This window comes from Monodelphis domestica (assembly GCF_027887165.1).
Source record: "Monodelphis domestica isolate mMonDom1 chromosome Y unlocalized genomic scaffold, mMonDom1.pri SUPER_Y_unloc_1, whole genome shotgun sequence".
Taxonomy (NCBI): Eukaryota; Metazoa; Chordata; class Mammalia; order Didelphimorphia; family Didelphidae; genus Monodelphis; species Monodelphis domestica.
In genome coordinates, this window is record NW_026605000.1 from 295,001 (window position 1) to 318,760 (window position 23,760).

At 41.1% G+C, this 23,760-nt stretch overlaps 1 protein-coding gene across 7 annotated transcripts in view; it reads left to right on the forward strand.

The window, feature by feature from the left end:
- Nucleotides 1-23,760, forward strand: part of SYCE1 (synaptonemal complex central element protein 1) — a 90,726-nt gene that overhangs the window by 62,717 nt on the left and 4,249 nt on the right. For 5 of the 7 annotated variants that reach the window (XR_008914828.1, XR_008914830.1, XR_008914831.1 and 2 more), the window contains 3 exon segments: nucleotides 14,063-14,225; nucleotides 16,358-16,414; nucleotides 23,023-23,097. Coding sequence is in view for 3 of the 7 variants with exons in the window: in NM_001293223.2 (NP_001280152.1) it covers nucleotides 14,096-14,225; nucleotides 16,358-16,414; nucleotides 23,023-23,097 (262 nt within the window). In the remaining 4 variants the exon portion in view is untranslated. 7 annotated transcript variants of the gene reach the window in all.

A 23,760-nucleotide genomic window follows, 5' to 3' on the forward strand; every position in this document is an offset into this window, starting at 1 on the left:
TGTCTATCTCTCAGTCAGTTGGTCTGTCTGTCTGTCTGTCTGTCTGTCTATCTGTCTCTCTGTCTGACTGTCGGTCTGTCTGTCTGTCTGTCTCTACCTCTCCTTCCCACTGTCCCCCTTTGTCTCTCCCTCCATGTATTTTTCTTTTTTTGTCTATACTTCTCTCTTTGGCTCTCTCTCTCTACCTGTCTGTCATTGTTTCCATCTCTTTTTCAATCTCTCTCTTTCTTTGTCCCTGTCTCTTTGGCTCTTTCCTTTGTCTTTTCTTTCTCTATTTGTTTTACTTACTTTTTCTTTCTCTTTACACAACTATATTTTTATCTACAATCTCTTTCTCTTTTTCATCTCTCTTTTACTTGCTGTCTCCTTGACCCTCACTCTTTGTCTCTACTTCCTTCTTCTATGTTTGTTTACTCAGCTCTTTCTCTGTCTGTCTGTCTGTCTGTTTGTCTGTTTCTACCTCTCTTTCCCACTGTCCCCCTTTGTCTCTCCTTCCATGTATCTTTCTTTTTTTGTCTATACTTGTCTCTTTGGCTCTCTTTCTCTACCTCTCTGTCATTGTTTCCATGCTTTTTTAAATCTCTCTCTCTCTCTCTGACTCTCTGTCAATTTTATCTACTCCTACCTCCAGTCCATCTCTCCCTTGTCATCCTGTTTCTCTTTCTCTATATTTGTCTCTGCCTCTCTCTCTTTTTCTCTCCAAGTCTGTTTCCATTTCCATTCTTTGTCTCTCCCCCTTCTTTGTCTCTCCACTTTTCTCTTCTTATCACTCTTATGACTTTCCACTTGTGTCTCTCTGTGTCACTCTCTGTCTCTCTCAATGTGTCTGTCTCTCTGTCAGTCTCTCTCTTTCTCTGTCCTTTTCTCTTTTGCTCTTTCTTTTATCCTTTCTTTCCCTCTGTTTCATTCTCTTTCTCTATCTCTATATATGATTGCATCTTTTTCTCTTAGTCTCTCTTTTTTATCTCTGTCTTTTCCTTTCTCTTTCTAATGTCTCTACTTCTTCCTTCTATGTCTCTGTACTCCCCTCTTTCTGTCTCTGTCTCTATTTCTCTGTATTTCTCTTTTCCACACTTCTCTGTGACTCTCTCCCTCTCTGTCTCTATCCTTAATTTTTTACCTTGTCTCTGTCTCTATCTTACTCTCCCTGTCTCTCAATGTCTCATCTATTTTTCAATCTCTCCCTTTATCTCTCCATGTCTGTATTCTTCTTTTTTTATTCTTCCTTTCTCTCCCCTCTTTTTCACTATCTCTATCTCTTTACAGATTTTCATCTTTTTTGTCTCAGACTCCCTTTTTTTTATCTCTGACTCTTTCTTTGTCTTTCTGACGCTTCCTTTTATTACTTCTATGTTTCTGTACTGTCTTCATTCTGTCTCTGTCTCTATTTCTCTCTATCTCTCCTTCCCAAACCTCTGTGTGACTCTCTCCTTCTCTGTCTCTATCTTTCATTTTCTACCCTGTCTCCCTATCTATGTTACTCTCCCTGTCTCTCAATGTCTCCATCTCTTTTTCCATCTTTCTCTATCTATGCCCTTGTCTCTTTTTCACTCTTTTATTCTTTTTTCCCCCCTGTGTTTCACTCTTTTTTCAGTTCTGTATTCATTTATTTATCTTTTTCTTTGTTAGTCTCTCTCTTTTTTGGTCATTGTCTCTCTTTCTCTCTCTGTCTCTGTCTCTCCGTCTGTCTCTCTCTCTCTACTTCCTTTGTCCATTTCTCACTGCTCCCCTTTTTCTCTATATCTGTTTCTCTACACCTCTCCTTCTCACTCTCCTTTTGTGTCTCTTTTATTCTGTCTCTCTATCTTTCGTCGTCTATCCCTGTCTCGACATGTCTGTTTCTCTCCCTGTCTCTCTATGTCTCTGTCTCTTTTTCAAACTCTCTGTTTCTGACTTTATTTCAATTTTACTGCCTCCTTCCTTCACTCCATCCCTTTCTTGTCATTGGTTTTTTTTTTTTAAGTTTTCCCCTGGGTATCCCTCTCTGATTCTCACTGTTTCTCTTAGTGTCTCTGTCTCCCTGTCAGTCTCTCTCTTTCCCTTTCCCTGTCTCTTGCTCTTTCTTTTCTTCTTTTTTCCCTCTCTGTTTCCCTCTCTTTCTCTATCTTTGTACATGTCTGTATCTTTTTTCTTTCAGACTCTCTTTTTATCTCTGATTCTTTCTTTCTCTTTCTAATGTCTCTAATTCTTCCTTCTATGCCTCTGTACTGCCATATTTCTGTCTCTGTCTCTACTTCTCTCTATCTCTATTTCCCAACACCTCTGTGTGACTCTCTCCCACTCTGTCTCTATCAATCATTTTCTACCCTGTCTCCCTCACTCTGTTACTCTCCCTGTCTCTCAATGTCTCCATCTCTTTTTCCATCTTTCTTGTCTCTTTTTCACTGTCTTTTATCCTTTTTTCCCCCCTGTGTTTCACTCTCTTTTTTGTTCTCTATTCATTTCTTTATCTTTTTTTTTGTTAGTCTTTCTCTTTTTTGGTCATTCTTTCTCTGTCTCTGTCTCTGTCTCTGTCTCTCTCTCTCTCTCTGTCTACTTCCTTTGTTCATTTCTCACTGCTCCCCTTTTTCTCTATATCTGTTTCTCTATACCTCTCCTTCTCACTCTCCTTTTGTCTCTCTGTTACTCTGTCTCTCTATCTTTCTTTGTCTATTCCTTTCTTAATATGTCTGTTTCTCTCCCTGTCTCTCAATATCTTTGTCTCTTTTTCAAACTCTCTCTTTCTGACTGTATTTCAATTTTACTGCCTCCTTCCTCCACTCCATCCCTATTTTGTCATTCGGGTTTTTTTCTCTATATATTTGTTCCTGTCTCTGTGGGTTTCTTTTTCTCTCCATGTCTCTATTTTTGCATTTCCTGCTTTTTGGCTCTCCACCTTCTCTGTTAATCTCCCTTTTTTTCACTCTTCTTTCCGTTATGATTTTATGTTTTCCCCTGGGTATCCCTCTCTGATTCTCACTGTTTCTCTCAATGTCTCTGTCTCCCTGTCAGTCTCTCTCTTTCCCTTTCCCTGTTTCTTTTGCTCTTTCTTTTCTTCTTTCTCTCCCTCTCTGTTTCCCTCTCTTTCTCTATATCTGTAGAGGTCTGTATCTTTTTTCTCTCAGACTTTCTTTTCATCTCTGACTCCTTCTTTCTCTTTCCAACGTCTCCCTTCTTCTTCTATGTCTCTGTACTGCCATATTTCTGTCTCTGTCTCTATTTTTCTCTATCTCTCTTTGCCACACCTCTGTGTGACTCTCTCTCTCTCTCTCTCTCTCTCTCTCTGTCTCTCTTTTGTACCCTGTCTCCCTCTCTCTGATACTCTCCGTGGTTCTCAATATTTCATCACTTTTTCCATCTCTCTCTTTCTCTCTCCCTGTCTCTTTTACTCTTTTTTATCCCTTCTTTACCTCCCTGTTTCACTCTCTGAATATATCTCTATACACTTCTGCATCTTGTTTTTCTCAGTGTCTCTTTTTTCTCTCTGACTCTTTCTTCGTCTTTCTAAAGTCTCTACTTCTTCCTTCATTTTCTCTGTACTATCCTCATTCTGTCTCTGCCTCTATTTCTCTCTATCTCTCCATCCCAATCCTCTGTGTGACTCTCCTTCTCGGTCTCTATCTTTCATTTTCTACCCTGTCTCCCTCACTCTGTTACTCTCCATGTCTCTCAATGTCTCCATCTCTTTTTCCATCTTTCTCTATCTATGTCGTTGTCTCTTTTTCACTCTTTTATCCTTTTTTTCCCCCATGTGTTTCAATCTCTTTCTTGTTCTCTGTTCATTTCTTCTTCTTTTTCTTTGTTAGTCTCTCTCTTTTTTGGTCATTGTCTCTCTGTTTCTATGTCTATCTCTGTCTCTGTCTCTGTCTGTCTCTCTATCTCTCTGTCTCTCTCTCTCTGTCTCTCTCTCTCTCTCTCTGTCTCTGTCTCTCTCTGTCTCTCTGTCTGTCTCTCTCTCTCTGTCTCTCTCTCTACTTCCTTAGTCCATTTCTCGCTGCTCCCCTTTTTCTCTAAATCTGTTTCTCTCTACCTCTCTTTCTCACTCTCCTTTTGTGTCTCTTTTATTGTGTCTCTCTATCTTTCTTCGTCTATCCCTGTCTTGACATGTCTGTTTCTCTCCCTGTCTCACAATGTCTCTGTTTTTCAAACTCTCTCTTTCTGACTTTATTTCAATTTTACTGCCTCCTTCCTTCACTCCATCCCTTTCTTGTCATTTTTTTTTAATTTTCCCCTGGGTATCCCTCTCTGATTCTCAGTGTTTCTCTCAGTGTCTCTGTCTACCTGTCAGTCTCTCTTTTTCACTTTCCCTGTCTCTTTTGCTCTTTCTTTTCTTCTTTCGTTCCCTCTCTGTTTCCCTCTCTTTCTCTATCTCTGTAAACGTCTGTATCTTTTTTCTCTCAGACTCTCTTTTTATCTCTGATTCTTTCTTTCTCTTTCTAATGTCTCTTTCTTCCTTCTATGTCTCTGTACTGCCATATTTCTGTCTCTGTCTCTACTTCTCTCTATCTTTCTTTCCCAACACCTCTGTGTGACTCTCTCCTTCTCGGTCTCTATCATTCATTTTCTACCCCGTCTCCCTCACTCTGTTACTCTCCCTGTCTCTGAGTCTCCATCTCTTTTTCCATCTTTCCCTATCTCTGTCCTTGTCTCTTTTTCACTGTCTTTTATCCTTTTTTTCCCCTGTGTTTCACTCACTCTCTTTTTTGTTCTCTATTCATTTCTTTATCCTTTTCTTTGTTAGTCTCTCTCTTTTTTGGTCATTGTCTCCCTGTCTCTCTCTGTCTCTCTGTCTCTCTGTCTCTCTCTCTCTACTTCCTTTGTCCATTTCTCACTGCTCCCCTTTTTCTCTATATCTGTTTCTCTATACCTCTCCTTCTCACTCTCCTTTTATCTCTCTGTTACTCTGTCTCTCTATCTTTCTTTGTCTCTATTCCTGTCTCAACATGTCTGTTTCTCTCCCTGTCTCTCAATATCTCTGTCTCTTTTTCAAACTCTCTCTTTCTGACTCTATTTCAATTTTACTGCCTCCTTCCTCCACTCCATCCCTTTCTTGTCATTAGGGTTTTTTTCTCTATATATTTGTTCCTGTCTCTGTGGGTCTCTTTTTCTCTCCATGTCTTTATTTTTGCATTTCCTTCTTTTTGGCTCTCCACCTTCTCTGTTACTCTCCCTTTTTTTCACTCTTCTTTCCGTTATGATTTTATGTTTTCCCCTGGGTATCCCTCTTAGATTCTCACTGTTTCTCTCAGTGTCTCTGTCTCCCTGTCAGTATCTCTCTTTCCCTTTCCCTGTCTCTTTTGCTCTTTCTTTTCTTCTTTCGTTCCCTCTCTGTTTCCCTCTCTTTTTCTATCTCTGTACAGGTTTGTATCTTTTTTCTCTCAGACTCTCTTTTTATCTCTGATTCTTTCTTTCTCTTTCTAACGTCTCTCCTTCTTCCTTCTATGTCTCTGTACTGCCATATTTCTGTCTCTGTCTCTATTTCTCTCTATCTCTCTTTCCCACATCTCTGTGTGACTCTCTCCCTCTATGTTTCTATCCTTCATTTTCTACCCTGTCTCCCTATCTCTGTTTCTTTCCCTGTCTCTCAATCTCTCCATCTCTTTTTCAATCTGTCTCTGTCTCTGTCCTTGTCTCTTTTTCACTGTCTTTTGTCCTTTCTTTCCATCTGTGTTTCACTTTCTGAATATATCTCTATACGTGTCTGCATGTTTTTTTCTCAGTCTCTCATTTTTATCTCTTTCTTTCTTTCTCTATCTAAAGTCTCTACTTCTTCCTTCTATGTCTCTGTTCTCTCCTCTTTCTGTCTCTGTCTCTATTTCTCTCTATCTCGCTATCCCACACTTCTCTGTGACTCTCTCCCTCTCTACCTCTATCTTTCATTTTCTACCCTGTCTCCCTCTCTCTGTTACTCTCCCTGTTTCTCAATGTCTCCATCTCTTTTTCAATCTCTCTCTATCTCTGTCCTTGTCTCTTTTTCACTGTCTTTGATCCTATCTTTCCCTTTTTGTTTCCCTCTTTTAATATATCTCTATATAGGTCTGCATCTGATTTTTCTCAGTCTCTCTTTTTATCTCTGACTCTTTCCTTCTCTTTCTTATGTCTCTATTTCTTCCTTCTTTGTCTCTGTACTTACCTCTTTCTTTCTCTGTCTCTATTTCAGTCTATCTCTCTTTCCACACCTCTGTGTGACTGTCTCTGTTTCTGTCTCTATCTTTTATTTTCTACCCTGTCTCCCTCTCTCTGTTACTCTCCCTGTCTCTCAATGTCTCTGTCTCTGTATCAGTCTCTCTTTCTCTTTCACTGTCTCCTTTGATCTTTCTTTTCTCCTTTCTTTCCCTCTCTGTTTCCCTCTCTTTCTCTATATCTGTACTCTTCTGCATCTTTTTCCTCTCTGTCTCTCTTTTTATCTCTGACTCTTTGTTTCTTTTTCTAAGGTCTCTACTTCTTCCTTCTATGTCTCTGTACTCCCCTCTTTCTTTTTTTGGCTCTATTTCACTGTTTCTGTCTTTCCAACACCTCTCTGTGACTGTCTCCCCCTCTCTCTCTCTATCTTTTGTACCCTGTCTCCCTCTCTCTTTTACTCTACGGGGCTCTCAATATTTCATCACTTTTTCAATCTCTCTCTTTCTCTATCCCTGTCTCTTTTACTCTTTCTTTTATCCCTTCTTTTCCTCTCTGTTTCACTCTCTGAATTTATCTCTATACACTTCTGCATCTTTTTTTCTCAGTCTCTCTTGTTTATCTATGATTCTTGCTTTCTTTTTCTAACACATGTACTTCTTCCTTTTATGTCTCTGTACTCCCCTCATTCTGTCTCTGTCTCTATTTCTCTCTATCTCTCTTTCCCACACCTCTGTGTGACTCTCTCCTTCTCGGTCTTTATTTTTCATTTTCTACCCTGTCTCCCTTACTCTGTTACTCTCCATGTCTCTCAATGTCTCCATCTCTTTTTCCATCTTTCTTTATCTCTGTCCTTGTCTCTTTTTCACTATCTTTTATCCATTTTTTCCATGTGTTTCAGTCCCTTTCTTATTCTCTATTCATTTCTTTAACTTTTTCTTTGTTAGTCTCTCTCTTTTTTGGTCACTGTCTCTCTGTCTAAGTCTCTTTCTCTCTGTCTCTCTCTCTCTCTCTCTCTCTCTACTTCCTTTGTCCATTTCTCACTGCTCCCCTTTTTCTCTGTCTCTGTTTCTCTATACCTCTCTTTCTCACTCTCCTTGTGTCTCTCTGTTACTCTGTGTCTCTGTCTTTCTTTGTCTATCCCTGTCTTGCCATGTCTGTTTCTCTCCCTGACTCTCACTGTCTCTGTCACTTTTTCAAACTCTCTCTTTCTGACTCTATTTCAATTTTACTGCCTCCTTCCTCCACTCCATCCCTTCCTTGTCATTTTTTTTCAATATAGTTTTCCTGTCTCATTGCATCTCTTTTTCTCTCCATGGCTCTTTCTTTTGTATTTCCCTCTCTCTCTCTCTTCACCTTCTCTGTTACTCTCCCTTTTTTTCATTCTTCTTTCTGTTTTTATTTTAAGTTTTCCCCTGTGTATCACTCTCTGATTCTCTTTGTATCTCTCAATGTCTCTGTCTCTGTGTCAGTCTCTCTTTCTTTCCTGTCTCTTTTGCTCTTTCTTTTCTTCTTTCTTTCCCTCTGTTTCCTTCTCTTTCTCTATCTCTGTACCTGTCTTCCTCATTTTTCCCTCTGTCTCTCTTTTTATCTCTGAATCTTTCTTTCTCTTTCTAAGGTCTCTACTTCTTCCTACTATGTCTCTCTATCCCCGTCTTTCTGTCTCTGTCTCTACTTCTGTCTATCTGTCTTTCCCAACACCTCTGTGTGACTCTCTTCCAATCTGTCTCTATCATTCATTTTCTAACCTGTCTCCCTCACTCTGTTACTCTCCCTGTCTCTCAATGTCTCCATCTCTTTTTCCATCTTTCCCTATCTCTGTCCTTGTCTCTTTTTCATTGTCTTTTACCCTTTTTTTCCCCTGTGTTTCACTCACTCTCTTTTTTGTTCTCTATTCATTTCTTTATCCTTTTCTTTGTTAGTCTCTCTCTTTTTTGGTCATTGTCTCCCTGTCTCTCTCTGTCTCTCTGTCTCTCTCTCTCTCTCTCTCTACTTCCTTTGTCCATTTCTCACTGCTCCCCTTTTTCTCTATATCTGTTTCTCTATACCTCTCCTTCTCACTCTCCTTTTGTCTCTCTGTTACTCTGTCTCTCTATCTTTCTTTGTCTCTATTCCTGTCTCAACATGTCTGTTTCTCTCCCTGTCTCTCAATATCTCTGTCTCTTTTTCAAACTCTCTCTTTCTGACTCTATTTCAATTTTACTGCCTCCTTCCTCCACTCCATCCCTTTCTTGTCATTAGGGTTTTTTTCTCTATATATTTGTTCCTGTCTCTGTGGGTCTCTTTTTCTCTCCATGTCTCTATTTTTGCATTTCCTGCTTTTTGGCTCTCCACCTTCTCTGTTACTCTCCCTTTTTTTCACTCTTCTTTCCGTTATGATTTTATGTTTTCCCCTGGGTATCCCTCTCTGATTCTCACTGTTTCTCTCAGTGTCTCTGTCTCCCTGTCAGTATCTCTCTTTCCCTTTCCCTGTCTCTTTTGCTCTTTCTTTTCTTCTTTCTTTCCCTCTCTGTTTCCCTCTCTTTTTCTATCTCTGTACAGGTCTGTATCTTTTTTCTCTCAGACTTTCTTTTCATCTCTGACTCCTTTCTCTTCTCTCCTTCTTCCTTCTATGTCTCTGTACTGCCATATTTCTGTCTCTGTCTCTATTTCTCTCTCTCTTTGCCACACCTCTGTGTGACTCTCTCTCTCTCTCTGTCTCTCTCTTTTGTACCCTGTCTCCCTCACTCTGTTACTCTCCATGTCTCTCAATGTCTCCATCTCTTTTTCCATCTTTCTCTATCTATGTCGTTGTCTCTTTTTCACTCTTTTATCCTTTTTTTCCCCCTGTGTTTCACTCTCTTTCTTGTTCTCTGTTCATTTCTTCTTCTTTTTCTTTGTTAGTCTCTCTCTTTTTTGGTCATTGTCTCTCTGTTTCTGTCTCTATCTCTCTCTCTGTCTCTGTCTCTCTCTGTCTCTCTATCTCTCTGTCTCTCTCTCTCTGTCTGTCTGTCTCTCTCTCTACTTCCTTTGTCCATTTCTCACTGCTTCCCTTTTTCTCTAAATCTGTTTCTCTCTACCTCTCTTTCTCACTCTCCTTTTGTGTCTCTTTTATTCTGTCTCTCTATCTTTCTTTGTCTATCCCTTTCTCGACATGTCTGTTTCTCTCCCTGTCTCTCAATGTCTCTGTCTCTTTTTCAAACTCTCTCTGACTTTATTTCAATTTTTCTTTCTCCTTCCTTCACTCCATCCCTTTCTTGTCATTCGTTTTTTTTTTTTTTAATTTTCCCCTGGGTATCCCTCTCTGATTCTCACTGTTTCTCTCACTGTCTCTGTCTCCCTGTCAGTATCTCTCTTTCCCTTTCCCTTTCTCTTTTGCTCTTTCTTTTCTTCTTTCTTTCCCTCTCTGTTTCCCTCTCTTTTTCTATCTCTGTACAGGTCTGTATCTTTTTTCTCTCAGACTTTCTTTTCATCTCTGACTCCTTCTTTCTCTTTCTAACATCTCTCCTTCTTCCTTCTATGTCTCTGTACTGCCATATTTCTGTCTCTGTCTCTATTTCTCTCTATCTCTCTTTCCCACACCTCTCTGTAACTGTCTCCCTCTCTGCCTCTATCTTTCATTTTCTACCCTGTCTCCCTCTCTCTGTTACTCTCCCTGTCTCTCAATGTCTCCATCTCTTTTTCAATCTCTCTCTATGTCTTTTTCTCTTTTTCACTTACTTTTATCCTTTCTTTCCATTTGTTTCACTCTCTTTCTCATTCTCTATACATTTGTTTATCTTTTTCTTTGTCAGTCTCTCTTTTTTGGTCACTATATCTCTGTGTTATTTCTGTCTCTCTCTCTGTTTCTGTCTCTCTGTCTCTGTCTCTGTCTCTCTTTCAATCTCTACTTCCTTTGTCTATTTCTCAATGCTCCCCTTTTTCTCTGTCTCTGTTTCTCTATACCTCTCTTTCTCACTCTGCTTGTGTCTCTCTTTTACTCTGTGTCTCTATCTTTCTTTGTCTATCCCTGTCTTGCCATGTCTGTTTCTCTCCCTGTCTCTCAGTGTCTCTGTTTCCTTTTCAAACTTTCCCTTTCTGACTCTGTTTCAAATTTATTACCTCCTTCCTCCACTCCATTGGTTTACTTGTCATTTGTGGGTTTTTTCGTTATATTTGTTCCTCTTTCTGTTGTTCTCTTTTTCTCTCTTTGTCTTTTTCTTTGCAATTCACTTTCTTTGTCTCTCTCCCTTGTCTGTCACTCTCCCCTTTTTTTCCCTCTTCTTTTCTCTATTATTTTAACTTTCTCTCTTTTACTTTTCCCTCTGACTCTTTCTGTCTCTCACAATGTCTCCATCTCTCTGTCACTCTCTATTTCACTGTCCCTGTTCATTTTGCTTTTTCTTTTACCTTTTCTTTCCCTCTCTGTTTTACTCTCTTTATCTCCAAACATGTCAGCACATTTTTCTCAGTCCCTTTTTTCTCTGTCTCTTTCTACCTCACTCTTTTGTTTACTTACCTCTTTCTCTGTGTCTCTCTCTACCTCACTTTCCCATTGTCCCCCTTTGTCTCTCTTCCTCCATGTATCTCTCTTTCTTTGTCTATCTCTTTCTCTATGGCTCTGTTTCTCTCCCTGTCTCTCAATCTCTCCTTCCGTTTTTCAATCTCTGTCTGACTCTCAATTTTACCTTCTCCTACTTCTAGTCCATTTCTCTGTTGTCATCCTCTTTCTCTTTCCGTGTATTTGTCTCTTTCTCTCTCTGTCTTTTTTCTCTCCATGTCTCTGTTTTCATTTCCGTTTTTTGTCTCTCCCTTTCTTTCTCTCTCCACTTTTCTCTCTTCTTATCTCTCTCATTATGACTTTTGACTTTTTCTCTGTCTCTTTCTTTCTCTTTCTAATATCTCTACTTCTCCCTCTTTGTCTCTATACTCCCCTCTTTCTTTCTCTCTGTTTCTCTCTGTACCTATCTTTCCCACACCTCTGTGTGACTCTCTCCCTCTCTGTCTCTATTTTTAGTTTTCTACCCTGTCTCCCTCACTCTGTTGCTCTGCCTGTCTCTCAGTGTCTCCATCTCTTTTTCAATCTCTCTGTCTCTTACTTTCTGTCAATTTTACTATCTCTTCCTCCAGTCCATGTCCTTGTCATTCTATTTTTTTCTCCATTTTTGTCTCTGTATCTGTCACTCTCTTTCTCTTTTTAATCTCTATTTCTGTCTTTTTCTCTCTCTCTTTTAGTCTCTACTTCCTTTTCTATGTTCATCTACTCACGTCTTTCTCTTGTCTCAGCCAATCTAAAGCTCTCTTTCCCACTCTCTTCTTTGTCCCTTTCCCTGTGTTTTTTTTCTTTCTTTGTTTATCCCTGTCTTGAGGTCTCTGTTTTTTGTTTCTCTCTGTGTGTCTCTATTCCTCTCCCCCTCCTCGTTCTATTTCTCTCTACCCCTTTTTCTCCCTTTCTTGTCTCTCTCTCCCACCATCTCTCTCTGTCTCCGTTTCATTTAATGTCACTCTTGTTTATTCTTTCCACTTGCTCCCCTTGTCACTATGTGCCTCTCTGTCTCTGTGTCTATGTTTACGTCCGTGCATGTCAATCTCTCTTTCTTTTTCTTTCTCTCACACTATTTTTTTTGTTGCTCCTCTTTCTTCCTGTCTTTCCCTATCTTTGTCTCTCTCTATCAGCCTTTTCTCCCTCTCTGTTCCTCTGTCCTGCCATTTCTGGTTCACTCTCTTTTTCTGTTTGTCTCTCTCTCTCTCTCTCTCTCTCTCTCTCTCTCTCTCTCTCTGTCTCTGTCTCTCTCTCTCTCTGTCTCTCTCTGCCTTTCTGTCTCACCCAATTTCTCTCCCTTGCTTTCTCTCTTTCTGTCCTTTGTCTTTGTGTTTCTTTCTTTCTCTCTTCTATGTCTTTCTTTCCCTGTCTCTGTCTCTCTTGGGCTTTGTCTCTCTCCCCTCCTGTCTCTCAGTCTCTCTCTCTTTTTCTCTCCATCTGTCTCATTCTCCTTTTTTGTTTTCAGTGCTCTCTCTCTTCCCTTTCTCTCTGTGTCTCTGTCTCTCTCTGTCTCTCTGTCATTTTGTCTATCTCTCCCTTTCTCTCTACTGTCTCCCTCTCTTTTCTCTCTCTCTTCATTAAACTCCCCTTCTCCCTGTCTTCTTATCTCTTTTTTTGTTCGTTTTTCTGTCTGTCTCGTGTGTGTCTCTCTCTCCTTTTCTCTCCTCTTTCCATCCCTCTCTCTCCCTTTGTTCTCCCTTTTCTCTCTCTCTTTCTGTGTTTTTGTCTCTATATCCCTCTTCTTTCTTCCTTCCCCTTCTGTCTGTCTCTTCCTCTGTCTGTTTTTCCCTCTCTTATAGTCTTTCTCTCTGTCTCCCTTAATTCATGTTGGTCTCCCTGTCCTGGTCCTTGTTATGTCCGTTGTATTCTTCTCTATGTATGTTAAATAATACAATCTTAAAAATAGATCCAAGTATCTTGTTCAATGAGACATGTAAAACCAATTGCTCTTGTCTAGGGTAAGGTGGGTTGTAGGTTGGGAAAGAACATGTATCTTGTAACCATGGGAAAATATTCTTAATTAATTATTTAAATAAAATTAAACATTTAAAAAAAGATCACAGTAAATAGATTTCTAAAGTAACAATAGCATAGGTCATTTCTTCCTACTGATAACTAAAGCTTAGTATTCTTTTGCTTAACTGTTTCAAGGGCTAAAATTTCAACATATCTGCCTCTTTATTTCCTATATATTTCAGTATTTGTCTATCCAGGACTTTCTATATTTCATAATTACAGAAAACTTGCCATAACAAGGGAATAGAGGGACATACCCAAAATAAGGGAAACATACTTCCTAATTTGGAGTATTAATGATATGTATAAGTTGGCAGTGATGCATAGCCACATGTATAACCTGTAAGGTGTTAAACTGAAGTTTCTTTCTAGGAAATGCAGCTGAGCACCCTCTCAGTCTTCCCATGATCTGGAATAATATCTGCAAGTTACAAGAAAGCATCCATAGAACTGCTTGTACCACAAACCATTTTTCTCTATTTCATTTTTTTCCATTACCTTTTAATATAATTTAACCTCAAATGGCAGTGCTCTCCAATCATGTTTAGGGTTAAAAATAACTTATCTTCTGCTCTTATCAATTTTATTCATAAAATAATAAGGCTCCGTCATTCTTTCCTAGTTTTTCTGATATCACCTTAAAAATTACCTTCTGCAATTCTGTATGAATACTAAACATATGGATATGTCATGTCAATTTAGAAAAGCATTCTGGAAAATTTTTATTTTAAATTTTCAAACAGATATATCTAACCTCTTAAAGTAAAATGCTACTGAATTGAAATTTTCTTACTCTAGCTAGACATGAAACCTAGCTCCTTTCCTTTTCACCTCCTCTTTTTGTCAGCATATTTTCTTTATCTTGCCTACCTTCCTTTCCCCCCAGTGCTCTCAAACCGTGGGAACATTCCACAAGTATGCAATTTCTAAGTTGAGAGTTTAGATATGGCAAGGTTTTTATGATCAACATTTGGGACAGAGAATTAAGATTGTACCTGTGTTAGGACTTTCCCCATAGGAATAAGAAAAAGGGGAGAGGGAAAAAGGGGGGAGTTGCCACATTAGAAAAGAGTGAATTAAAAGTATATATTTATGTATAAACAACTTCTTGGGGAAAGTTTTTTCTCTACTTTTCACTAGTAGATAACTATCTCTCTTCTGAAGGGCACCAAACTTTAACTAATTTTCTATGGGAAGTTGCTAATCTATGATTACGAATACTAACATATGCTGGAGGATAAGGGGGGTGGGGGAGTGGGGAATCTTGCTAGTGATTAAATAGAAAAGGGGGGAAAAACCGAAATGTTTTGTCATTTAGTGAATTCAATGTTGGGATATCCCATCGTAATATTTTTACAATCATTTTGTCATTTTTTAAACTAATGGTGGTTCTTTTTTAAAGCTTATATGTTCAAAGATATCTTATGCTCTTTTCTATAATGTCAGGTATTTAACGTTACTGTTTTAACGGTTGGATGGATGATCTGCGCACGCGCGTCCACGCGAGAGTACGTTGCAGTCGGTGCGGAAGGGAGTCAAGAAGAGGTGATAGCCATGGCGGCGTCGTCGTCGTCGTCTTCTGACCCTGGAGGAGGCCCCGACAGTTCTAGTAAGAACCCCTTACCTCTCTGTTTTTATCTATTTTTCTGGACACCTCAGAATATTCCTCCCATATCTTTTCATTGCGCAGCCTTCCCCTCTTTCCTTTAACTGCCTTATTTTGCTAGATCTTAAACCAAACTAATCTTAAAAATTTCCCTTCACCTCCACTTGACATTTGCACAGAAATATCAAAGATGTAATCATAAAAAAAAATCTTGGCTTAGAATGTGTCAGAGAACTTACTGAGCTTTGTTATACAACTATTCCATCATATTATATAAGAGACCTCAGGGTTCAAATACAGCATAGTTATAGGTGATCCTCTTCCCTATCTAGTTTATTCCATCTTTTGAAAACATATCAAACCCCAGAAATCCCATGGATGTGGGCACTGTTTTGATTCCTATTTTATAGTTAAGGAAACTGAAGCAACCACCAGTCAACTAACTTACCCAGAGGCACACAATAAGTAAGTATTGGGTCTGGATTTGAATTCTTAACTATAGGCCCACAGCTCTTTCCAGAACAATCCCCAGTTACCCTAAGGTAAAATATTTTTTTACTGGCATCCAGGGTCAACCTTATTTTGGTCTTTGAAGAGCAAAGGATATCAGCAGTCAATCACAACACCCATTTATTAATCACCTCAGAATTTGGGTGTGAATAGGATCAGATATTATGACAGGCACTGTGTAACCTGAGTTTGGTGTGTATTACTTAGAGAGAAAAAAAAGGCAATCCTTGTTTTAAAAAAAAAGCTTCAACAATCCCAAAACCCACCTCCTACTCAAGAAATTACTAGAAACTAGTGGGAAAGACAATGGTTAAAAGGATTAAATACTTAAATACCGGTGACAGCATGATTTGGAACTGATAACTGGGCCCTTAATCTGGGCAAGAAACAGCAAAAAAAACCAAAGCAAAACTTAACACCCTTGCTATCCCAGGTAGAGTATTAAAAGATGGCCAAAATGCAGGAGGAGGTTTGGTTAGGACTAGTCATTGTTCCAGGCACTAAGCTACAAAGGCAATATGTACCCTGCAATATCTCTGAAAAGGCATCCATTCTCTCCTGAAAAACCCTCAGCGAAAGGAAATATTCCATTTACTGCTTGAGCAGCAACAAGGAAGAAAAAACAGGCGAGAGATGAGTTCATTTCTCACCCTTTTCTACTTACTGTTGTGAACCTGGACATATCATTTATTATGCATTGAATAAGTAGCTTGGTCTTCTTAAGGGTGCACACCACTTACCAAAACTATACCAGTCTGTCATTATGAAACTCATATTCTCCAGGACATTTAGCAAAGGAAAAAAGTGTTCCTTGTAAATTTTCAGGTTAAATTCTGACCACATAAGTCCCTTCCCACCCTACTATTTTGTCATCCTGAAAAATCTGAATTTTCCTACCCTATCAGCTTATCTTTTCAGGATTGTCACATTATTTGCTTTCACAAACTCCACAGACAGGGCTTCTTTCTGTCCTCCTACATGGGATGCCACCTTCTATATCTATGCCTTTGGACTGGTTATATTCTATACCTGTAAAGCAGCTTATTGCAGCCTTATAAAATCTTTATTTTCCTTGAAAACTCAAATCAGATGACACTTCCTACATAAAAACATTCCTGACTGCTAGTCTAATTTTTTGCCAACCCCACACTGATCTGTAGAAAGAGTTTTCTAACATTTACAAATATTGACTCACCAATACAATGTAAACGCCTTAAGAACAATTGTTTGCAAATGTCATGGTGGGGGGTTGATTGATTAATTGATGCATGGAAGAGAATACAGGTTCTCACAAATTTTGCTAGTGAAGAAAGTCTGAGGAAGTAGATTCTCTTAACCTAGAGAGAGTTTGAAGTAGGGCCTGATAATGGAACTTTTTTTTTTTTTGCCTAAGGAGTAAGCACAGAAAGACTGACTCATCAGTAAGTTGTCTAATGGATTTTTTGGGAGGACTACAGTAATTCAGAAACCATTTTCTAAATTATAAAGAGCTGTAATCTGAGCTGATAGAGTGAATTGCCACAATTTCAAAGTTAAGTTTTTTAAAGTACTCCATCAAGATCTTAATTCTTGCTCTCAATTGTTCCTTATATTAACTAACCCTAAATTTTCTTAACTGCCCCCAGGAAACCTAGAGCCTAGGATTGAAGGTATGATCAACAGAATTAATGAACTGCAACAAGGTGAGCCAAGGCTTTGAGAAGTCCCATAAATCTGATCTAGTTTCCTTGTTGCCCTCAGTTTACCTTCTACCTACTTGCTAGTTATTTATATCTCCAAGAAGGAAAAGATGTTAAGCTAGGCTATTAATCAAGGAAGAATTTTTTGAGGAGGTAGTGTTATGGGTGTGGAAAAGGATGTCCTTGGGGTTCGGGAAGGATGCCTTTTGCAAGCATGCAATGACTCCAAAACTTAGCTTAAAAACAAAAGAGATTTATTAATTTAGAAAGTAATGTTGAGAGTGGCCAGGAGGATAGCAAGGTAAGAACAGCAAGATGGGGAGCAGTTCCCTGGGTGGGAGGACAGCATGAAAGGAAAGGCTGTTCCCCTAAGAGGACAGCATGGATGGAGAGGCTGTCCCCCAGACGACATCAGTTCTGGGGATTTTATACATTCTTCACAACAGTTAGTCACTCAGGCATGAGGTGGGGTGATCCTACTGGGGTCTGCCTGGGGACATAAAGATTCCTTAGTTTTAGGAGACAAACAGATGTCCAGTAGGATCGAGGTGTGGCCTGAAGGTACATCTTTCTGACCATCTAGAGGAAGATCAAAGGAAGATAGTCATCTCAGGACTCTAAGTAGAGTCATTGGGTGTTTTTAGGCTCAGAGTGAGAAAAACAACAAGGGAGTTTCCTTGGCAATAGCTCTCCTGGGTTTCTGGGGTACAGTGCCCATGTCATCTCCCCCCTCTCCTAATATGTAAGGGAAAACAGGACAGCAATCTGTCTTCTGTAACTTCTTCAGAGCTGAGGATGGGTGTAGAGATCTCCCTGCCTAACATTAGGAGAGAGAGAGGTAGGCTGTAGGCCACATCCAGAGCATCAGGCTGGGATGGTTATGGTAGAATCTGGCATCTGGGTGACTCCCATGAGTGCTTTTACCCTAGAAGCAACTAGAGAGATGACAAGGTTACAAATACAAGATCCATATATCAAGATACCCCCAGTTATCAGGATGATAGGGATAAATGGGGCAAGGAGGGCATATAGCCAGGATTTCCAGGAGGATGAGCTAGGAAACAGCTTTCTCTGACGACACCTCATGTAACTCTTGGGCTTGTATTTCCACTTTGTGGGAATTATTGATAGACCAAAAAGGACAAAGAATGTAAGGAAAGAGATAATCATGGCTAGAGCAAGAGAGATTTAAGATAACAAGGAGGAGGGGATGGAGCTACTTATTCCAAAGTGTCCTTAGGTTGGGTCTTTCTGTGGAAAAGGAATTTGAGATCTTCCAGTGGCTCGCAGGAATAAGTGGCTTCCGTACCCCCTTCACCACCTGTTTCTAGAGGGATAAAAGGTTTAATACGAGAGACATGAGTCCATGTATTCTGCCCCTCTAATTTTACTATATTTACGCTATAGGAGTGGACAAAATAACCCTATGGGGGCCCTCCCATTGGGGTGTTAGGTGATTTGATCCACTCTATGTCTTCAGATATGCCAAGTCTCCAGTCTGGGCTGGGTGGAGAGATTCCTTTGTATCCCCTGTGGAGGGTTTGGGGAGGATCTGATTAGTGTATTCTCTCAGAACCTGGTGGGTTGGGCCAAGTTGTCCGGAGAACGGAACAAGACCCTAATGTCCTCTGCAGTGGATGACAGCGATTTGGCTGGGTAAAGTGACTGCCTCAAGTAAACTCAGGATTTCTTTCCCGTGTTTCAAGGGAGAGTTTTTGGTAGTTAATAAACCTCTTTCTTTCCATATAGCCCCATGAGCATGTAAAACATGAAAGGCACATTGTGAGTTGGTGAAAATGTTTGCCTTTTTCCCTTCAGCAAGCTGCAATGCTCTTGTGAGGGCGATCAGCTCTGCTTTCTGTGCTGAAGTCCCTGGGGGGAGTCCCTTTGCCTCAATGGTGGCTGTCTGCGAGACCATGGAGTACCCCACTTTCCTTACCCCATTCTCCATAAAGGAGGACCCATCTGTATACCAGCTGACCTCTGCCTCCCGGAGAGGAGAATCTTTGAGGTCTGGTCAGCTGGAGAAAGTGTGGTCTATCTGCTCCTTACAGTCATGGGAGGTGGGGTCTCCCGGAAGAGGGAGGAGGGTAGCTGGATTTAGTGTCCTGCATACCTTCAGGGTAAGGCTGGGTGTGTCCAGTAAAAGCCTGGTACTAAGTGAGGCGGCCCCCTCTAGCCTCCAGAATGCTGAGGACCCGATGGGGGGGTCAGAATTTCTAGGGGTTGATCCAGAGTTAGTTTAAGTGCCTCTTCTGCCATGAGGACCATGGCAGAGACTACCCTCAAGCATGGTGGCCATTCCCTGCTAAATGAGTCCAGTTGTTTGGAGAAGTAAGTAATGGGGCGGAGGTCAGGTCCCAGGTACTGAGCTAGAACGCCTAGGGCAACCTGCTTTCTCTTATTGGTAAATAAGAAAAACTTTTTTTTCTTTTCAAGGTCTGGAATCCCTAGGGCGGGGCGGAAGAAAGCCGGGTTTTTAAGAGTGAAAAGGCTTGTTCCTGGTCCCCCCCCCCTCCCCAATCCAGGGGTTCTGAATCAGGCCCTTTAGTGGCTTCATAGAGAGGTTTTGCAATGATCCTGAAATTAGGTATCCAGATATGGCAGAATCCTGCCATACCCAGAGAAGTTCGGAGCTGTCTTTTGGTAGAGGGGACAGGAATGGACAGTGTGGCCTGTTTCCTCTCTGTGGTCAGGGAGTGGGAATTTGGGGTTAGGGTGTGCCCCAAATAAGTTACAGACTGGGAGACAAGTTGGGCTTTAGAAGCAGAAACCTTGTAACCCCGTTTTCCTAGAAAAGTTAGGGTAGAAAAGGTGTCTGTGACACAGGCAGCCTCGGATGGACTAGATATCAAAATGTCATTGACATACTGCAAGATTGAGCTGCTTGTGAGTTTCAGGGCTCTAAGATCTTTGTTGAGGGCAGTCCCAAAGTAGTGGGGGCTGTCCATTAGACCTTGTGGGAGCACAGACCATGTGATCTTATGGGGTCTGAGGGGAAAACCCACTCAAAGGCAAAGAGGAATCTGCATTTTGGGTGCAAGGGTATGCAGAAGGCAGCATCTTTCAAGTCAGTGACAGAGAACCACTGAGAGTTCCCTGGTACCTTAGTTAGGATTGTATACGGGTCTGGGACAGTGGGGTGAACAGAAATTATTGCTTCATTAATATGCCTGAGATCTTGAACTATGTGCCAGTTCCCATCTGGCTTCCTTACTAGCAGGATGGGGGGAATTACAAGGTGAGGAGCACTCTTCTAAGAGGCCATAGGCCAGGAATTTATCTATGAGAGGTTGTAATCCTTCTCTGGCCTCTGGGGAAATGGGATATTGTTTCCTGTTCGGGTAAAGGGAATCAGGCTTGAGCCTTATCCTTATGGGCTCCACCTGAATCGCTCTTCCCAGTATGCCTAGATCCCAGACAATGGAAGGCACTTTCTCCCAGATCTCTGAAGAGATTGTTGCAGGCTTGTGCAAAGCACTGTTTGGAGTTTAGAACTGAGATAAGCGAAAATTGTGAGCCCAGTTTTTTCATAATGTCCCTGCCCAGTAGAGGACATGGGGAAGAAGGAATAACCAGGAATATATGTTGGAATAATTTATCTTCATGGGCACATGTTAGTGGTGCTGTCTCTCTACAGCTAAGAGTCTTTTCCCCAACTCCAATTACCTTGTGCTGCGAATAGAATGCAGGACCATTGTGAGTTTGGAGAACAGAATAGATGGCTCCAGTGTCAATTAGAAAAGTAACTTTCTTACCTTCAACCTCGAGAATAACTCTGGGTTCAGCCATGGTGATGGAAACTGGGAGCGAGCAAACCCTAGGGCAGGCCTATTCCCAGTCCTCAGGAGACTGGGGGTCAGGAATGTGTCCCTGGGGTCACTGGGGTCTCTGGTTGGCGGGGCACTGCCATTTCCAGTGTCCCTGATGGCCACAGGCTGGACACGAAGTCGTGGGCGGTCTTCCCTTTGAAGGACAATCCTTTGACCAGTGTCCATCCCATCCGCAGGTGTAGCAAGAGTCCCTTGGCCTCTGCCCATAGGTCAGAGAGGTGAGAGCTGCCATGAGTAGCTTTTCATGTCTCTGTCCTCCTGTCTCAGCTAGGTCCCTGTTGTGAAAAACCTTAAACGCAGCATCCATTAATTGGTTAATTGGAGTCTGAGGTCCCAGATCCAGCTTTTGCAGCTTTCACCTGATGTCTGAAGTGCCCCCTCATCAGTGTCTGGGTGGACGTTGGTGTATTGCTTCATAGTTTCCAATGATCTGGACAGGAAGAGGGCTGGAATCTCCTCCTTTCCCAGAGTGATTTCTTTGAGCTTGTTGTAATTCACTCTTTTTCTAATCCCTTTCTGCATGGCCTCAAGGAGACAATCTATCATATGGTCTCTCCTAAGTCTGTCCCTTCCATTCATATAATCCCACCCAGGATCTTGCCCTGGGACTGCTGTGACACCGGGAACTCCTGCCCATGTGCCAGCTAGGGCCTTCTCAGCCTATTTCTACAGCCAAATCCCAGATCTGTTTTTTCTCATCTGGGGTTCAGCAGGTGGAGATAAGAATATGTAGATCTGCCCAGGACAGGTCAAACTGCAGGGTGAGGGATTTAAAACCCTCAATGAATTTGGTATGGTTCTCTGAGTAGCAACCCAATTTCTCCTTCATCTGCGCTAGATCTGTCATAGAAAAGGGAACATGTACCTGAGCCAGCCCATCTGGTTGGCTCTCTCCTAGGGAGGAGGTGGGCCCTGTCGCCATAGCTCAGTCTGCTCTGGGTGTGAAGTGGACTTCGTTGAGGAATGGGCAAGGTAACATTATCCTTAGGCAGTGGCAGGTACAAAAAGATATTACGGTTAGTAGAGAGAGGATTGGTCTCAGGCTCTGAACCCCAAGAGTAAGGCGGGTTGGGGAGAGGAACCAGGAGGATCTGGAGGGGATTCTGCAGTAGAGGTTAGTTTTGGGGGAGGGGAAGGTCTTGACTGCTCCGCAGCCAGTGTAGGAGATGTTATCTCCCCACCCCTCACAGAAGCTAAATTGCTTGGGAGAGCTAAGTCATCCAGAACATCCTGTTGGGGACTTTTCCCCAGAAGCGGTCAGTAAGGAGGTGGCAAGGCACATACAACATGACCACCTTAGCTCAGGATTCTGGCTGAGTTTAATGAAAGCGGAGAGGTAAGGAATGGCTGTCCATTTCCCTTCCTTCCTGCAGAACAAATCCAATTGTCTGATGGTCTCATAATTTAGGGTACCATGAATGGGCCATGTTTCTTGATTACCAAAGACATAACATGGCCAGACAACATTACAAAAAGAAATTAATTGCTTTTTCTTTAAGCTGTTTAGTGCCATTTTTTTCCAATTTTAAAGTATACACCCCAAAGGGGAATCTCAGGGTATGCTCTGTCTCTGTCCCATTTGGATGCGAAAGTGGCCAATTTCATACGGAGGGTCAACAACTATGTGTCCACAGAAGTTGCCCGACCAAAGCACTCAGTTTGGCACTGAGGCCAGCACTGAAGCAGCAAAAAGACTTTCCCACATAACTAAAACATCTTCTAGTATATGGGGAAGCCGACAGACAGACAGACAGACAGACAGACAGACAGACAGACAGACCCCAAACTCCAGCGGCCAGACTGAACTGGGGCCGATGGGAGAGAGCTTGAAAGAGTTCCCACGGAAATATCACCCGAAAGATGGGGGTTTCAGGAGTCAGAGAAAAGGCTCCTTTCCTACCTGAAAAGCTGTGTCCTTGTGGACGATCAGGGGTACAGGCGTAGCTTTCAGGAGAGTCAAAAATCACGTTGGGCGTCAAAATTTTATGGGCATGGAAGGATACCCTTTGGGTCGGGAAGGGTGCCTTTTGCAAGCATGCAATGACTCCAAAACTTAGCTTAAAAACAAAAGAGATTTATTAATTTAGAAAGTAATGTTGAGAATGGCCAGGAGGATAGCAAGGTAAGAACAGCAAGATGGGGAGCAGTTCCCTGGGTGGGAGGACAGCATGAAAGGAAAGGCTGTTCCCCTAAGAGGACAGCATGGATGGAGAGGCTGTCCCCCAGACGACATCAGTTCTGGGGATTTTATACATTCTTCACAACAGTTAGTCACTCAGGCATGAGGTGGGGTGATCCTACTGGGGTCTGCCTGGGGACATAAAGATTCCTTAGTTTTAGGAGACAAACAGATGTCCAGTAGGATCGAGGTGTGGCCTGAAGGTACATCTTTCTGACCATCTAGAGGAAGATCAAAGGAAGATAGTCATCTCAGGACTCTAAGTAGAGTCATTGGGTGTTTTTAGGCTCAGAGTGAGAAAAACAACAAGGGAGTTTCCTTGGCAATAGCTCTCCTGGGTTTCTGGGGTACAGGGCCCATGTCAGTAGTAGTAGTAGTAGTAAAACTTCTGAAGAAGGCTCAGAAAGCACTAGAGCTCAGAAACTATTCATTGACCTGAGTCTAAGCTGAATTTTTTTTTAATGACTTTCAGTGAGTTCCATATTGTTTCTGAACTTTAGGTCCTTTTACTGTAAAATGAGTGGAAGAATCTAGGGATTAAGGGGAAGAAGACTGGACTGTCTATTTATAAAGAACTCCCTTTGTCTTTCTTTTGCCAGCTAAGAAAAATGCAAATAAAGAGCTCTGTGAGACCCAAGCCCACAGGCAATCTCTACAGAAAGAACTAGAAGAATGTAAGTATCAATTTCAAACAATAAGTTTGGCTTCAGCATTCCAGAGTTATATAATTTTGTCATATCAGGAGAAAGTAATATCTTGAAAAGCTTTAAAATTTAAACTAACTCCTCATGGACAGCTTCTGTGAATAAGGCTTTCTGCTAAGGAATAAAGTGAAATAGAGGAGATAGAAACATTATTATATAAAGAAAGAAATAATCCCTATTCTAAAATAGTTTGCACAGGGAAGACAAGTGCATATGTTAGCAAATACAGAATGGGCATTAATTCAGTAAGAGGCTATTAAATAGGAAGTGGTTATAAAAGGAGGCCTCTAAAATGTCATGGAGATCATTAAGCACTTTAAATACAAGATGTTGTTTAAAGAAAGAATTCTTTGAGGTGGAGATAAGGAGAAAGTATATTTTAGCCATGAGACTTGGGTAGACAGGGAAATGAAATATGTTATAGGTGAAAAACAGAAAAGACCAGCTTGGATTGAAAAGCATAGTGTATTATGGAGCTCTGAAAAGATAGTTTGGGGTTAAGTTGAAAAAGAACTTTTAAAAGCTAAATAGTAATTTATTCATGATTGAGCCAAATTCTGCTTCTGGGTTTCAGTTTGCTATAACTATAATCCTATGATTCCAGAAGCCATAAGGACTGCTGAAATTTAAAGA